Genomic DNA, 17,156 nt, shown 5'->3' on the forward strand with positions numbered 1-17,156 from the left:
TTAGGATGCGTGGGGACTGATACTATCATCAGGTGAAGAGTTTTTTTTTTTTTTCTTTTCTTTTTTTTTTTTTTGTTAGAAAGAAGACGTTTTTCTATGAGAAACAAAGACATAAATATAAGAGTTTTAGAGCATACAATCTACATAGATCTCAATCAGTCTGACAACAACCCATTGGTAGATCTGGATAAAAAAGTGAAGGCTTGGATGGTGATTTATGGGACACAAAGGCGTTGAATGATGAATTAGGGTTCTTCTTGTTCCTCTCTTTGATTTGTTTTTCTAATATTTTAATTCAAGAAACTGTTTTTTTTTTAGAAGAAGAAACTGTTTTCTTAAATTAGCCAAAATCCATGTCAGCATTATTGATAAATAAAAACGTTGAGGTGGCTTATGCCACATCATTTGGGATTCAAATTTTGTAAAATATTTTGGTGCCTCTAGCATTACTCAAAAACTAAATAGAAATGAGTTTTTAATTATGTAGTTGTGAGGGATTAAATATTTTTAATTCAAATTTAAAAATGATATAAAATGAAATAAGATGGTCGGTAGAAGGGTAAATCTGGAAAAAAAATAAAACTGAATAAAATTATGGAAGTGGAATGCCAAATTTAGCTTACAAAATTGCTTAGGTTAAGCTAAATTTTTTGCCTTGAAAATTGAAATTTGGCTTATAGTGGGAGTAACTATAGACTAAATTTGGTTTTTTAGTCTACCATGAGAGATGGTCTTACAGGTTTTACTACATACATGGCATTCGAACTATAAATAGTTTCTTGTGAGTTTGTATCACTTGTATGATTGATACGAATTACCTAGGTGTTACTACTAATAACGGAATTATTAATAGCACTAAAACACACAGGTAACGTAGGTCGAAGAAAATATATTCCTCTCTTATTATTGTACAAAAGGGTACAATGATTATTGTTTAATGCCTTCTCTCACAATAACACTCTAGCTCTCTCTGAGTCGCTCTCTTCTAAACAGATGTTGTTTCTGTTTCACTCTGGTATAAACATATGTTGTCTCTGTTTCACTCTGGTCTAAACAGATGTTGTCTATGTTTCACTCTTGTCTAAACAGATGTTGTCTCTGTTTCACTCTGGTGTCTAGAACTAAGCTAGAAACCTCTATTTATAGAGTCTAAATCTTTATAAATCCTTATCTAACTTGGAGAACACTCCCTAACTAAGTTAGACAACTAATCCCAAACTAAGTTGGAAAACTATTCTCCTAACAAGCTAGAAAAGCTATTTCCTTAACTAACTTGGAGAAGGAATCGGCTAATTCCTAAAAGCTAAAGGATACACATGTATCATGGCTCCCCCTTTTAGGAACTTAAACTCTCGTTTAAGTTAAAACTGAAGAATAGGAAACTCAAGAGTTCCCTTTTCTTTGCTGAACCATTTAGCCTTGCTTGGAACTTGACCGGCACGCCCAATAAGAAACGATGTCCGCTCCCCCTTACGTGTTGTAGTCACTTTACGCTCCAAAATGCAATCTTCAACTAACGGATCCTCTCGGTTAAACCACAAGTCCTCAACTGATGGTAAGACTGTCTTGTTGTCGCCATCATCATCAAGTAACTGTGGTTCGAACAACTTCAATAGCAACTGTTTGACGAGACCGGTCAATTCTGCAATTGCAGTGTTTGACGCAGCCATCTGCTTCTCCAACGCAGCAAGTCTTTCTTTCTCTGGTGTTTCATCACCCATCTTCTTTCCTCTTGATCTTGTGGTATTTTCCAAAGACACAAGAGATTTTCCTAGCTTTCTGTAAAGTGAACGAGTCAGGACCATACACCACAAGACTCCCCACGGATACGGTTAGCTCTGATACCAACTTGATACGAATTATCTAGGTGTTACTACTAATAGCAGAATTATTAATAGCACTAAAACACACAGGTAACGTAGGTCGAAGAAAATATATTCCTCTCTTATTATTGTGCAAAATGGTACAATGATTATTGTCTAATGCCTTCTCTCACAATAACACTCTAGCTCTCTTTGAGTCGCTCTCTTCTAAACAGATGTTGTTTCTGTTTCACTCTTGTATAAACAGATGTTGTCTCTGTTTCACTCTTGTCTAAACAGATGTTGTCTCTGTTTCACTCTGGTGTCTAGAACTAAGCTAGGCACCTCTATTTATAGAGTCTAACTCTATAAATCCTTATCTAACTTGGAAACTACTCATTAACTAAGTTAGACAACTATTCATTTTCAACTAACTTGGAGAAGGAATCACTAATTCCAAAAAAGCTAAAGGATACACCCGTATCAATGATGGTGGCCAAGCACTCACAAATTCTCTAAACGTACTACACTTATGAAATAGAACAAGAATGCCATACATGAGCTTAATTAATAGTTTTTATTTTCAGATGGTATGAGCAGTTGATTCTCTTGCATACACAACCTGATTTGAGTACATGAAATATAGGTGTAAATCTGACATGACCCACCCCGAATTTCACCCTGAAACCTGGAGTAAGTCGTGCGGGGACCACCTCCAAGGAAAATTTACTGAAAAGCTTGAGAAAATCTCCCTTGAAAATGGACAACCCAAACTTGAAAATTCCAAATTACACTCTTAATACAACACTTCCAAACATCACATAATTATCCTTTAGAAATTCTAAACATAAAATACAATAATCCCAAAGTATTCAGAGCTACTAGACACTAGCGGAAGCAAGAAAACACGAGTAGGTTAAACATGTAACCTACTGATGAAAACTGGCGGAAATACGGGTGACTATGCCTCGCCTCCTACTAGATCCAACCCGAACTCTGCAGACTGGGCAATTTAAAACGAAGGGCCCAGGGGGAAACATTTAATAACGTTAGAGTAAGTGGACAAAAATAAAATAATAAATAAGATATTTATATTTCCCCAAATTAATTTCTAAGAAAAAAAAATCGAATGCATGCCGCAAGCGATAAAACTTTTATCTCATAAAATATCGAGCCTCTCAGACTATATGATATATGTATGTATTTACACTCGTCCATACTCCCTATATAAATTCATGGGTCTATATAGGGCTACTACGCTCGCGTCCAACGCTCACGTCACGTCTTAATGCGGTGCTACACTACACCATTAAGGTGGACAGATGGGTGTATAAATATGTGTCCATACCCCCTACATGAATTAAACACTCATATAGGGCTACTACGCTCACGTCCAACGCTCACGTTACACCATAATGCGGCTATATGCTACGCCATTAAGGTGGACAGACACATATGGCTAGCTAGCATTTTATATACATACTCTCTCATAAATACATATTTATATCCACCGAAAATCCCATTTTCGGTAACTCTCCAAGAGAAATAAAATTCGTCAAATTAAAATGACGTCAAAATATTCTGCAACAATTATTGTTCAACCATGAACTCTAGCATGCATTTTATTTAAAACAAAAGTCCACTCACAAATTAGGCCTAAGCTTGATGTCGATCTGGGGCCTCATCTGCTCAAGCCTCCTTACATCCTGTTCCAAATATAATATTAATTTCCCAACTAACAATCCAATATTTAATCAAAATAGACAAAATTACCCGAGAGCCATAAATACGCTCATCATTGCCTAACTTCGATATTCTTAAATCGGAACGATCCGAACTTAAATATCATTCTCGACAGTCGTAAATACAACCTCCCCAAAAATACGACTTAAATCCTACGGCCGGATTCTACATTAATTAACCGCCAAAAATACCAAACTTCGGAAATTCACAAACCTATCCAAATCTCATCCAAAAATTCCATAAATCACATCAATATAATCCCCTTAATATTCCACATTTAAAACCCTAAAAATCTCCCAAACCGCGGCGGCGCCGGCGCCGGCCGGAGGCCGATTCCGGCGACCTCCGATTCCTATGAAATTTTGACAGAATAATCCTCTCATCATGCTCTACAACTTTCCTAACTAGCACAAACACTAATTCCAAGCCTAACTAGGGTAATCGACTAAAAACATCAAAAACACCATAAAACTTCCACCTTAAATTTCTCCTTACCTAGCTCAAGAGGGAGTGAGTCCTTTTAGGGCAAGGCTGCTGGGTTAGAGACCTACAAAACCATACCAAGCTTGCCCGGATTGGTGGCCGGAGGAGGGAGTTCCGGCGATGGAGGACTTTGGGCAGCCCGAGGTTCTAGGTTGGAGAACTCCTTCACGGCGGCGCTAGGGCAGCCTTCACCGGCCTAGAATGGAAGCTGGGTCGGAGGGCAACCGAACGGGACCGGAGCGGCGGCCTACTGTGGCCGGACGGCGGCGAGCTGAGCGGAGGAAACCGGCGGGGGAGAGAGAGCTCGGGAGGGAGAGAGAGAGAAGAGAAAGAAAAGAGAGAAGAAGAAATAGGCTTGGGCCTCCTACCCGGTCCAAGTCCTATATACAACCCAATTCCAAAAATAAAACACCCCGAAAAAATAATACCCGAATAAAAATTACATTTTACTAGCTAAAATTTACCATTTTTACCGTCGTCATATTTTCTTCCACGAATAATTTTCCGAAATTAATCGTCCCTTAAAACACCTCTAGGGACCAATTAAACTATTACCTCAATGACGGAGACGGTAAAATTCTTATTATAATCAAGCTAGTAAATAAGGTAAAAATATAAGGGTCGGGATGTGACAAAATCTTTGTGTAGAATGTTGTATATGTATCAACGATTCAGTGCCATGAAAACCCTGATTACTATTAGAAGGCTAGCTGACCAAAACCACAAAAAAGTTGGCAAACCATCACACACACAAGACTGCAATTCCTAGAAGAAATCGAGCCGCAATGGGAAACAAGGACTATGACATGATAAAGTAATTTGAGGTGCATATGGAAGACCAAATGATGAATTGACAATTGAGGAACCAAACCCTAATAAACCCACATCAGCAAGGTTGTTCTCGTTCATTGTAACTCTGGTTTGATTCACAAACTAAAAAGACATGGCGATGTATGAATGAATTCTCATATCAATCATATGATGATGCGGTTCTCGTTGAGATAATTATAATGTGACTTTACTTTGAGAGCTCATGTATAAATATATTTTATGATAACATTCATGGATTTATTGAAAGGAAAGGAAGAAAGAAGAAGACTGAAAAGAAAGAAAACGCAGAGAACCGAATGGACTACATTTTGAATATTCTGATACAATCAACACAGAACAACTATCCTCTATAAAGGAGAATGCATATGATGATAGAATTCTAAAATACCCTTCTAAATATACATGCCTATATTCCTAACACTCCCCCTCAACCATATGCTTGGGCATCAAGCATAATGGTTGCAATACATCATAGCAGTAGGACTGGTTCTCCTTCAATGGCCAACATAAGCAACATCACTCAAGGCATTCCAGCAATAGTATCATAAGCTTCAATGAGAATGTAAATCGACCCCCATGATCAATGCATATAGTGCTATTAGAACTTATAACTCCATTAAGCACAATCAAATATTGACCACCTTGAGTACCTTCAGTTCTCCAAAAGAATTATAATGCTCAGAGAGAGGCCAAAGCCTTGTAGAAACTGAAAGGGGACCAATCTGAGAAGGAGCACTACTAAAACTTTGTTCTTGGCAATCAACAGATGTAGAGAAAGCCCTGCCACAACAATCATATTCATGCACACACAATGTATGGAACTATTGCAAAGAACATTCCAGCAAATCCATTATACTTGAATCATGAGATTAATGATCAGAAGAAGGCATTTCCAGGAGCTACGTTTTCATCAATCACTCCTAGGAATCCAACTTGTTTCTTACTTTCTCTATTGTTTCTCGAGCCATCTGTACTTGTGCTTTGGCTACAGCAGAAAAATGAACTATGTGCAGGCTGCTTCTGAATTTTCATTGATCTGTAGATTAGGACATATATTTGTACAGCCACGAAGCCAAACCACAAAACCCGTCAACACAATTAGTGTCCAATAACTGATGATTACTCCTTGTAGCCATTGTACTCCGTCTGTGATGTCCCATCTTCAACACAAATAGTGTTCAATCAAGATTTTCTAGCTCTAAACCTCAAATAAGAAAGTCTAGAGCAGATTTAAGAGACGAAGAAATGATTTGTTTCTGAATTACTCACAACATGAAATCTGCTAGCTCAAATACTTCTGCATTAAATGCCAAACTTCTAAGCTGCTGTCTAATGTGTCTCCATCCACTACCCAATTTGAACTTTGTTGTGACTCACTGCAATATTTTCTTCAAAGATTGTTATACAGAGACCACCACCTCTATTACAATTCTACAAACATGAACGAAGGTTACTACCTCCATTATGTTTCTACAATACCACAAACACTATGAAGGCCACCACCTCCAAAGTTGTCTACAATTCCACATAACTATGAAGGCCACCACCTCCAAAGTTGTCTACAATCCACACAATTATAAAGGCTACTACCTCCAAAGTTGTCTACAATCCACATAACTATGAAGGCTACTACCTTCAAAGTTATCTACAATTCCACATACAATTCTTTTTGTTGTAGGGTCGGTATCTTAAACATTCTGCCGTAGGAGAACACTAAACAACAGCCATCAACCTTATATCACCAAACAATTTATCACTTAGGTAGATGAGACAATTCAGAAACTCCACGAAGACGACATGATATCATAGGAAGCAGACCACATTGCCATAACAGACCACATTGCTATCAGAACCACCCAGCCATATAACGCCAAAGGTTGATTTGCACAGGTTTGAACATCTCAATCATCCAAGTAGAAAATCCAAGACAACAAAAACTCTCAAATATTAACAATCATCATCAACTTCAACATACAACTCTCATAGCAAACGATTACCATTAAATGACAGTCAATTCCATCAAATTATCCATATCAGCACAGGAATATAACACCTTGAATACTAAATCAAATCTGACTAAGTACAGTGCAAACAATTTAGAGTTACCGAATCCCAATGAGACTTGGTTGAAAGAACGCACACCAGGTGTTCGGCGAAATGTCCACTGAGGTGAGAGCGTAATTTTGTATCACCGAGTGGATTACGACGCAACTTCCATTTAAAACGTAGATCCCCGGTGTCCGATGAGTGAACCAACCAAACAATGGACTCTCGACGAAGCAAACGAAGCAAACAATACACTGCGGTAATAACTCAGAATCATAGAGATGAGGGATGAGGGATGATGAGATGATACTCAAGCTTTGAGCGATAATTCATGACAGAGGCTTCACGATTCAGGAGATAACGAATTTGGGGGTTAGGGTAAGAAATTGGGGATAAATCGAACCTACTGAAACTGATAAAGTGGAATCGACTACAAGCATGAAGAGGTCCACAGGATCAAGAGCCGTTGCTCTGATACCATGATAACATTCATGGATTTATTGAAAGGAAAGGAAGAAAGAAGAAGATTGAAAAGAAAGAAAACGCCGAGAACCGAATGGACTACATTTTGAATATTCTGATACAATCAACACAGAACAATTATCCTATATAAAGGAGAATGCATCTAATGATTGAATTACTGAAATACCCTTCTAAATATATATGCCTATATTCCTAGCATTTTACACCAGCAACAGTTACATGAACAGTGCGGCTATTGGGACCTCCAGTTTTACTCAGTATACCTCCATGTCTCTTTACACCTCCCTTTTATTTTTAAAAACAAGCATTTACTCATTAAACCTCCATTCAAATTCTTAAAATAACCTTAGGTTTGTTATTCATATATATTTCAATAATTTACTCATTATACCTCTTATTCACTCTCTAGATCTCCCACACTTTATTTTTTTTTTCTTTTTTACATGCAAACATCTATTTCAGACCTCGATTGCTTGATTTTTCTTTTCTTCTTCTCTTTATTCATGAAAACCTCTTTGGCAACCTCAATTCCTGATTTTTTTTTCATTAATCTCTATTATTTGATCAAGTTGTAATAACGATTTTTCGATGACAACATTTAAAAAAAATGTATATTCAAGTCATGAATCGTTTTCACAATCAATTACAAAGCAATAAAATACATAAATTAATGATATGCACCCAGAAACTTTTGACCTAGAAAAAAACCTTAAGAATGCCAATCTCATCGACCGCCACTCCATGAAGCAAGTCCTCGAGAAGAAGATTCATTCACAATAACTATTAAAGTCATCTTCTGATTAATGTTCCAGAGAAAAAAAAAAAAAAAAGCTGTAAAAGTTATCCATATGCACCCAAAAACCTTCGAGCTAGAAGAAAAACCTTAAAAAGTCATTCTCGTAGACCACCACTTCATAAGAAGAACAAGACGAGGAAGAATAAGACCAAGAAGAAGATTACGAATAAGACATTTCCTAAACTAAACAAAAATCAGGGGGAAGAAGAAGAAGAACATATCATGAATCGAAACAAAAATTATATATATTAGTATTGAAATTAAAGATACCTTGTTTGAAGGTTTTGAAACAGAGGATTGTGTCTTCATCAATGAAGATTCTTCCATTAGGTGTAATAGTTCTTTGAGTAACGGTTGCACTCAGGTTTAGGGTTTATAGACTCCGTTTTGTATCATTAACTTGAACAAAAAAAAGGAAAGAATACTAATCTGATTACAATTTTTTTTTTTTAAATTCAATGTCTATTACTGTCATTTTGTATGAGGTTATATTTGTAATCTAATAAGTCAAAACATGTGAAGGTATATTGAGCAAATCTGGAGGTCCCAATAGCCGGACTCTTACATGAAATATACCTCTTTCAAACAGCTAAACTAGTGCCTCCAAGGCACTAACTTTCATCAAGCTAGATTATGGTGTTTGTGATATTGATATGATTCAATAAGAGTTATTGAAAATGACAATAAATCGAGACAAAAGTATTAAGATTATGACCTTAGAGGAAGCTAAATTGAAAACGATAATAAATAGAAACATACCTCAATTCCAACCAAACAACATCAAGACAATTGCATGGAGATGTTGTTAGAGTTGAGTGATATTGTTAGAGTTGAGCCAACTACCAATGCACAATATTGAAGGCCTCTCTATGTCAGTTTTAATTGATTTGGATGAGACATGTAGAAAAAGTGGTAACATTGATACCGAGCGCACCATTAAAAAGCAATAATGGAATAACCTAGCCTGATTCAGTACACATGTTTTAGTAGATGACGTACATTGTATAATATTTAACAAGCAAACAACAAAAATAAGAAGAACCTTGCTTCAGTCTAGAGCATTAGACACCCCCATCTAGATGATGTGGTAGAAAATATGTGGATACACATACTATCAACTATTAATTGAACACATGGGTGTTTGGTTGTTAACTGCGTAGAGCAATACGTACAAATGGGTTGCATATACAATATTAGAAACAAGACATATCCATGTAGTTATTCGCTTCACGAATGACAGGCACCCAAAGGAAAAACCTAAGAGCATCTCCAACGGTGTAGTCAAAATCCACCGTGGAACTCCAACGTTAACAAAAGACCACACCCTACCTCTCCAACCCACCGTTCAAATCCACCGTGGATGACTACTCCAGTCTCATCTTGTCAAACTTGACAAGATCAACTCCTCTTGTCAAATCTTTTTTTATTGTTTTTCTTTTTCCATTCCTTCTCTTCTCACCGTTGTTCTGCCCAGATCGATGTTTATGACAGGTCTTCAAATCTTCCTCTAGTCCATGTATTTCTTCCTACAATACCCAAATTTCGCACCCAGACCTTCATCCTTCATTCAAACCCAGACAAAATATTTTTCATTCAAAGTTGGTGAAATAAAGAAAAGAGATTGGAGGGTTGAGAGTTCAAAATGAAAAACTCACGGATTGGATTTAAGGTGTGATTGTCATGCATGTTGCATCTTGAGGTCGGATTGGGATTGCGTTCACAATATTGATGCTTCTTTGATCTCACATATAAACTAAAAGAGGAAGAAGGGAAAGATAATAGAAGGGATCGAAGAAGATGAAGAGAGAAATAGAGAGAGGGCGGATGAAGGAGAAGGAGTAGTGGGTGCGATAGTGGAGTCCCAAAGTAATGAAAAGGATTTTTGTGTTTGATCAGTGAGAAAGAGATAAGCAGAGTTTGAGTTGAGTTTGATATGTGAGAAACTGGGAGGGATAGAATAGTTAAGGTTTCATAATAAAAATCTAACAATAAAATATTCAACTCTTTTGATAGAATGGTTGGAGTGAAAATTTGTTAAATTATCAAAATCCATGTCAAATTTGAATTTGACCAAAAACTTTAACGCTTTTAGTGGAGTTGCTCTAAGGACAATCATGGTTAACTGCTTACATATACAAATTACTAACATGCATAGAGTATACATAAAAACTTAAAACAAAACAAGTGACTGCAAAAACTTAACAAGTCACGGACCTTGGCCTTGCTTTCAATGCTCTCACATAAACTCTAAGTCCACCTGCCTCTTGCAATGGTAGCTAGTGACTTTTATACTTTGTATACATTTTTTTTTTTTCGATTAAAAAGAAAATATTACAGCGAGAATTGTATACACACTTTTTTCCTACATGAAACTGTGCATTGAATTGAGAAAGTATGAAAAAATAAACCAATAGTCTCCTTAAATATATAGTAGTTATATTCAACGAATCGTGAACCAGGCTGGATTCCGAACTCTTTTAAAAGAATTAGACGAAGTCCATTGCGTGAAGAAAAGTTTCCACCCCCACCGTAGATCTAACATCATGTGGACCACACCGAATTGGTTATTGTACTATGACTACTATCTGTACAACCTAAAAACTCTGCGCACCTCCAAGTCAAACAGTCAACGCATCCTAGATTCTCCGCAGGCTACTTGTAGTCCAAGTCTAACCCTCATACACCAGGTAGCACAGAAACTCCGTCCTACCTCTTTTCCCACAACCAAAAAACTCAGTTCGCGCTTTCACGTCGCGAAAATTTCGCAATCTCCCTCCTCTACCAAATTTTGGAGGCAAATGGCCACGTGGCCCGAAAAGGAAATTAATTTTAAATGCTTTTTAGTATTTTTCACATTAACGTTTTTAAAATAAAAAATACAATCAGATTCGTCGTCGTTGTTGTTATAGGATTTGCCCAAATCCAAGTTTTTCTCTCTCTGTGTGACAAACACACAGCTCAGATAGAAAAAAAAAAAAAAACCCTTCCCTGAGATTTTTTTTTGCTCGGAAAATTTTTGATTTTCCGGTAGAGAATCGTCGCCGATTTCTTAACAAGCGTCGACTCCGAGGCCGGAATTCCGAGTTTGTATTTGGAGTCGGAACGTTGTGTTATTGGCAGAAAGGAGGAGTCCGAGTCGGAATTTGAATCGGCGGTTTTGGTTTCGTTGCTTCGGTTAGGGTAGGGTTTGGAATTGGAATTTGGGGGTTTACGGTCTCTGAGGAGGCGTATAGTGCGTCTCCGGCGACGGTTACTGAATTCGAAGCGTTTTCTGGATTCGGTTTTGTGTGGAGGTTTCAATGTGAAATTAGGGTTTGGGTGATTGAGTTTCGAGTTTCGTCGGAATTGGGGAGGTCGGAATATGATAACCAAGCGGCCGGCGAGATTCGAAATGCCGAATTTGAAGCGGTGCAAGCTGGAGGAGGCGGAAGCGAAAGCCTATGCGTATTCGGCGAATCCGAAGCGGCGGAAAATGAATGGGTGCAATGGTGATGTTGAGGATTTCAGCTCCGGTTCGTCGGGATACAACGAGTCGTTTTCGGCTGCGGTGGAGGTGGAGTCGAATTTGCAGCGGAAGGGATTGAATCAGAGCCACGAGAAGTTTCGGAGGTCAGCAAGAGGAAGGCCGCAAGTGATGCCATCGAGGTTTAACGAGAAGAAGCAAGCTAAGCATGTAGATACATTTTCGGTTTACGAAGAAGATGGTGATGTTTTAGCAGTGGAAGATAGTGAAGGGATTGAGAAGTTGGGGTTTGTGAAAAAGCGGAAGGGGGAGATGAATGGGGTGAAGAAGAAGAAGTTCCAATATTGTGGGAAGGTAGAGGAAGAAGAAGGGGATTATTATGCAGATATAGGTTACAAGCAGTATATGGGAGTGAAGAACTTGGCAGCGTCGAAAGGCGGTAGGAATTCATTGCTAGAGGAAAGAAGTGTGGGAAATGGAGGCAAGGAAAACTGTGCAAAGAAGAAGGAAGTGTTTAGGCCGCAGGACTTTGCTTTGGGTGATATTGTTTGGGCCAAGTGTGGGAGGAGCTACCCGGTTTGGCCTGCGGTGGTTATCGATCCCATAGTGCAAGCTCCTGATGCAGTGTTGAGCTGCTGCATTCCTAATGCTATATGTGTGATGTTCTTTGGGTTCTCAAAGAATGGAACACAAAGGGTAAATTTTTCCACTGCTGAAACTCTTGAGTTTATTTTGTGGGTACAATAGATTTGCTTACCGTGTCTGGTTTATATGAACAGGATTATGGGTGGGTGAAGCAGGGAATGATATATCCGTTTAAGCAGTTCCTTGAGAGGTGTGTAGCTAATTAATCCTGAGCTCTATTTTGCTTCTTTGATTTTTGAAGATAAAGTCTTTGAATATTCCAGAGTTTTGGCTTCTTCAGATTTCGAGGACAGACCCAGTTGTACAGGAGTAAACCAAGTGAGTTTCAGATGGCAATTGAGGAGGCAGTGTTAGCAGAAAATGGCTTTATTTACGCACCTGGTAAAGCTACTGATTCAGAGGCAAATGTGACTGAAATCCAAGAGGCCACAGATTTTTATCAAGATCAGGCATATCACAGTCAGAATCAGGCAAGTTTTTGTATTTTTTTAATGGGTTTTTTTTCTTTGTCGTTTTTTTTCTCAGTATGATTTCTATTATATAATCCAGAACTTCTAGTTTTGTTGTGTAACTGGACACATTATTTTGCTAATCCCCAGATGAAACATAGAAGTTAGAAGTACTTCTTATATCTTTTTAGGTGATGTGCCTTGATCTAATATCTAAGAACTTGTCTGTTTCAATTCCTCTGTTTTTGCTTTCTGTTTAATCTTGAATTAAAGAAGACCTGTTTTAAGAATGCTATATGATAACCTTGAAAGAATACATTTTGGCATTCTTATGAAAGTTTAAAAGGGTTACCCTACAAAACAATAAAAAACAGATAGAAATTAAAGGCATCGATTTTTATAGCAAGGACCCAAACAACGCTTTGTACTCGGTCAGTTTTTTATATTATTTTATTTGGGTTGGTTTTTTTGAATTTTGCTCTTTCCGAGATTATAATTCTTAACGCAGGTTTCTGCAATTTTTCTTTGTGTAAATTTTGTTTCCATGTTATATGAATGATAATTTATTGGAACTGTTCTACCAAAGTCTGGCTATCTCTGGAATGAGTGTTCATCCAATAAATTCATTGTGCAGGAAGCATTACAGAAGGACACAAGACCTTGTGATTGCTGTGGTTTGATCAATCCATCTAAAGCACTGAAAAAAGTGAATGGCTCTGGTTCTGAAACCCAAGTTTTTTGTAAACATTGTGCAAAGGTTCAAACTAGCCTCATGTTGGAGTTCTTTGAAAGTGAAACTTTTTCCTACATAATCATAGGTTTCTAATGATGCTTACTATCATTTTATGTAGTTGAGAAAATCAAAACAATATTGTGGCATATGTAAGAAGATATGGCACCATTCAGATGGTGGAGATTGGGTGAGTAATTTACAATCTTTGTGTTTGTGATTAATCTAATGTCATCACGATCAATATCATTTATTACTATAGTTTTTGTAGTTGAAAAGTTTGGGAATTTGTTCATTTCAATTATCTGTCTCAGGTATGCTGTGATGGCTGTAATGTTTGGGTTCATGCCGAATGTGACAAAATTTCTAGTAACGTACTCAAGGTATACTGTTCATGCTTAAATTCACAATAGGTTTTTGTTTCTCCTACGTTTTTTATACCTAGTTTGGTCAAGTAGTGAAGCATTACTGAATTGCCCTGTTGTCCAGGACCCTGAGCACAATGATTACTATTGTCCTGATTGCAAAAATAAGTCCAAATGTGAATTGTCAGATGTGGTTCACTGTCAGCGAAAACCGAGGCATGTTGGAAACTTTTGTATTTCATTAGATTCTACTGATTTTGTTCATTTATACATTATCTTTTCATTTTTCTCTGTCACTGACTAATGTGGCAACTTTGAAACAGGTCTGGGGTAAGCGGCCGGAAATCTGTTACTAGCGTAACTGTGTCTGTGATAACTGTGGTTTGCAATGGCATGGAAGGAACATATGTACCAAGCCTTCATATGTAAGTGCTTATCTTCTGAAAAATGAAGAGTTATATTGGGATTTATTTCACTTTTAGCATTTCTGTACCTTTTCACAGTAAAGTCATTTGGTCTTGCTTGGTATTTTGTCTTCCTTATTTTAGTCAACCAATTTCAACTACACTGTAATGCTGTATAGTCATCTGGAGGATTTGCTAACTGCTTCTCATTATTTTATGTTGCAGGGTTGCTTGTAAGTGTGGATCATGTGATGAGTCAAAGATGCAAAGCCTTGGTGAATGGGAGAGGCACACAGGTTGTAGAGCAAAAAAATGGAAGCATAGTGTGAAAGTGAAGGCCACGATGCAAACACTGGAACAATGGGTTTGTACAATATCTTTTATCTTATCTACACTATATTCTTGGCAATCAGCAATAGTTTTTATTTAATTTTGAGCAGAGGTTGCTTGCTCAAGTTCTTTTGGTAAACAAGGATTTCCCTTCAACTCTAATTCTGCACTATACTGATTCTAGACAGTTTCTCAGTAATCATGAATTTGTTTCAGATTGCAGAGTATAATGAACATGGTTTACAGCCTCTCACATTAGATAAGGAGCGACTACTTGATTTCTTACAAGGTAAATACTTGTCTAATTCTTTACATGTTGGCTGATCTAATTTTCCGTCTGTGTCTCTGTCATGGAGGTGGCTGAGCCTTGTGCTTAAGCGGCAAGGAGGTTTTTGGTTGATAATTTCTTATTGTGAGAGACTCACTTTATCTTTGTTGTGACAGAAAAGTATGAGCCAGTTAATGCAAAGTGGACAACTGAAAGATGTGCAGTTTGTAGATGGGTGGAAGATTGGGAAGATAACAAAATGATCATATGCAACAGGTGCCTGTCTCCATCTTTTGTTGCATCTTTGTGCCAAGTTTCACTTTTTAGATATTTGATTTATTCTTGTTTCTGATGCAAGACTTTAGAGTCGCATAATTTTTGTTACTTTGTCCAGGTGTCAAATAGCTGTGCACCAAGAATGCTATGGTGCAAAAGATGTTCAGGATTTTTCTTCCTGGGTTTGTAGAGCATGTGAAACACCTGATATCATTAGAGAGTGTTGTCTCTGTCCTGTGAAAGGTATTTTTGCCATCATCTATTGTTTTGTGTTGACCTTAAGTATTCCATATTGGGTTTATGTACTGAAATTATGTGTTTCTTGATAATATACTACTAGAATAATAATAATGATGATTATAATTATTACTATTATTATTGTTATGTTTGACTGCAAAGCTAATATTCTGCTATTTTCAGAGTTCCTTTTTGTTCACGTGTGATTATTCATTTTCATGCCATTGATGATTCCAGTGTTGTTAATGCTTAATATCTATATTTCGTTCATCCTCATTTTGAAGCTGCAGATATTGGTTGGACTTCTGTGTATCATTAATAGTCATGCATATGTTTGAAGTGTTTCATATAAAGTAAACCTGAAATATGTACCAGCATAAGATGTGCACCATAATGCTATCTTATATCTTCAGTTAGGTCGACTGTTTTCTAGTTTGCTGATTTGAAATTGGTTTCTTCAGGAGGTGCTTTGAAGCCTACTGATGTTGACACCTTGTGGGTTCATGTTTCTTGTGCTTGGTTTCGTCCTGAAGTTGCTTTCTTGAATCATGAGCAGATGGAACCTGCTGTTGGAATCCTTAGAATCCCACCCACTAGTTTCATGAAGGTAACTTAATACTTTGGGTGATATTTTTGGACATTCAGTTACTTTGTTTTCTTATTCTTAATCAAAAGCGGCGTGATGTTGTGGTGGGAATTTTTCATTTTTTCTTGGTTTTCCCCACCAGTTAGACAGTTCATTATTTTCTTATTCAGTGTTGTTATTAACTTGCAACCTATCTAATTCAATTCACCTACTCTTTTGGAACAGCGTTGTGTAATTTGTACGCAGACTCATGGTTCCTGCACCACGTGTTGCAAATGTGCCACTCATTTTCATGTAACCTGTGCATCAAGAGCAGGCTACAGCATGGAAGTAAGGTTTACTTGTTGTTTTACTTTATGAACGCCTTTCCACTTCTTCAGTAGCTACAACTTCTGTACTAGTCCTTTAATCTCATTGATCTTTCTTTCTTCTTTGTTTATTTGCACTTATCTCTTTCAATTGTTAGGAATGATTGTCAACAATGTTGGTGATTTGATTATATTGCACCTTGAACTTTCAGTTGCACTGCCAAGAGAAGAATGGGAAACAAGTAACAACGAAGTTGATATATTGTGCAGTGCACAGGTTAGGACTGTACTGTACTGTATTTGTCATATGATCCCTATTGCTATTAGTCCTCTAAATGGGAGCATTTGTTTGTAGTTGCATTTATCTGTGTTGTTGACTTCATATTGATAACCTTTGTCTCAGGAACCCCAATCCAGATGCTGTCGTAGTCGTTCATACCCCTTCGGGGGTTTTTGCCGCGAGAAGCTTGCTTCAAAACGAGAAAGGGTTCTTCAGGGGTTCCAGGGTGGTCTCATCAAAGAGGACTGAAGTTTCAGAACCTTCAACCCCAGAGTATTACGAGTTAGAACCGCTCTCTGCTGCAAGATGCCGTCCTATTAAAAGATCAAATTTTAAGGTAACTTGTGGTTAGTATACAATTGATTGCTGTCATATTTCCCCTGGAATTTCTCTTAAGAAGATTATTTTTTCTAGTCGAATTAGTAACTGTATTTTTATGGTTTGTGATTCTCTACCCAGGGAGGAGAGCGGCTACCAATTTTTCATCGACCAAGGGGACCAACACATCATCCATTAGAAGAAGTAAACACATTGAGCACATTTAAAGTAATACTCTTGTCCTTATTATATTTGACATTATCTTCCACCTTAAATTTAAATTTTGGCATTTATTAATGGAGAAGTTTATATA

At 37.4% G+C, this 17,156-nt stretch overlaps 1 protein-coding gene across 1 annotated transcript in view; it reads left to right on the forward strand.

The window, feature by feature from the left end:
* LOC101315272 (histone-lysine N-methyltransferase ATX3-like) overlaps nucleotides 1-17,156 on the forward strand; it is a 30,485-nt gene that overhangs the window by 10,452 nt on the left and 2,877 nt on the right. The window contains exons 11-17 of the mRNA XM_004306627.1: nucleotides 15,015-15,114; nucleotides 15,233-15,357; nucleotides 15,816-15,958; nucleotides 16,163-16,267; nucleotides 16,458-16,522; nucleotides 16,649-16,862; nucleotides 16,985-17,071. Of these exons, the coding sequence (XP_004306675.1) occupies nucleotides 15,015-15,114; nucleotides 15,233-15,357; nucleotides 15,816-15,958; nucleotides 16,163-16,267; nucleotides 16,458-16,522; nucleotides 16,649-16,862; nucleotides 16,985-17,071 (839 nt within the window). The remainder of the gene's footprint in view (nucleotides 1-15,014; nucleotides 15,115-15,232; nucleotides 15,358-15,815; nucleotides 15,959-16,162; nucleotides 16,268-16,457; nucleotides 16,523-16,648; nucleotides 16,863-16,984; nucleotides 17,072-17,156) is intronic.

The sequence above is a fragment of the Fragaria vesca genome, linkage group LG7 (genome assembly GCF_000184155.1).
Source record: "Fragaria vesca subsp. vesca linkage group LG7, FraVesHawaii_1.0, whole genome shotgun sequence".
Classification (NCBI taxonomy): Eukaryota; Viridiplantae; Streptophyta; class Magnoliopsida; order Rosales; family Rosaceae; genus Fragaria; species Fragaria vesca.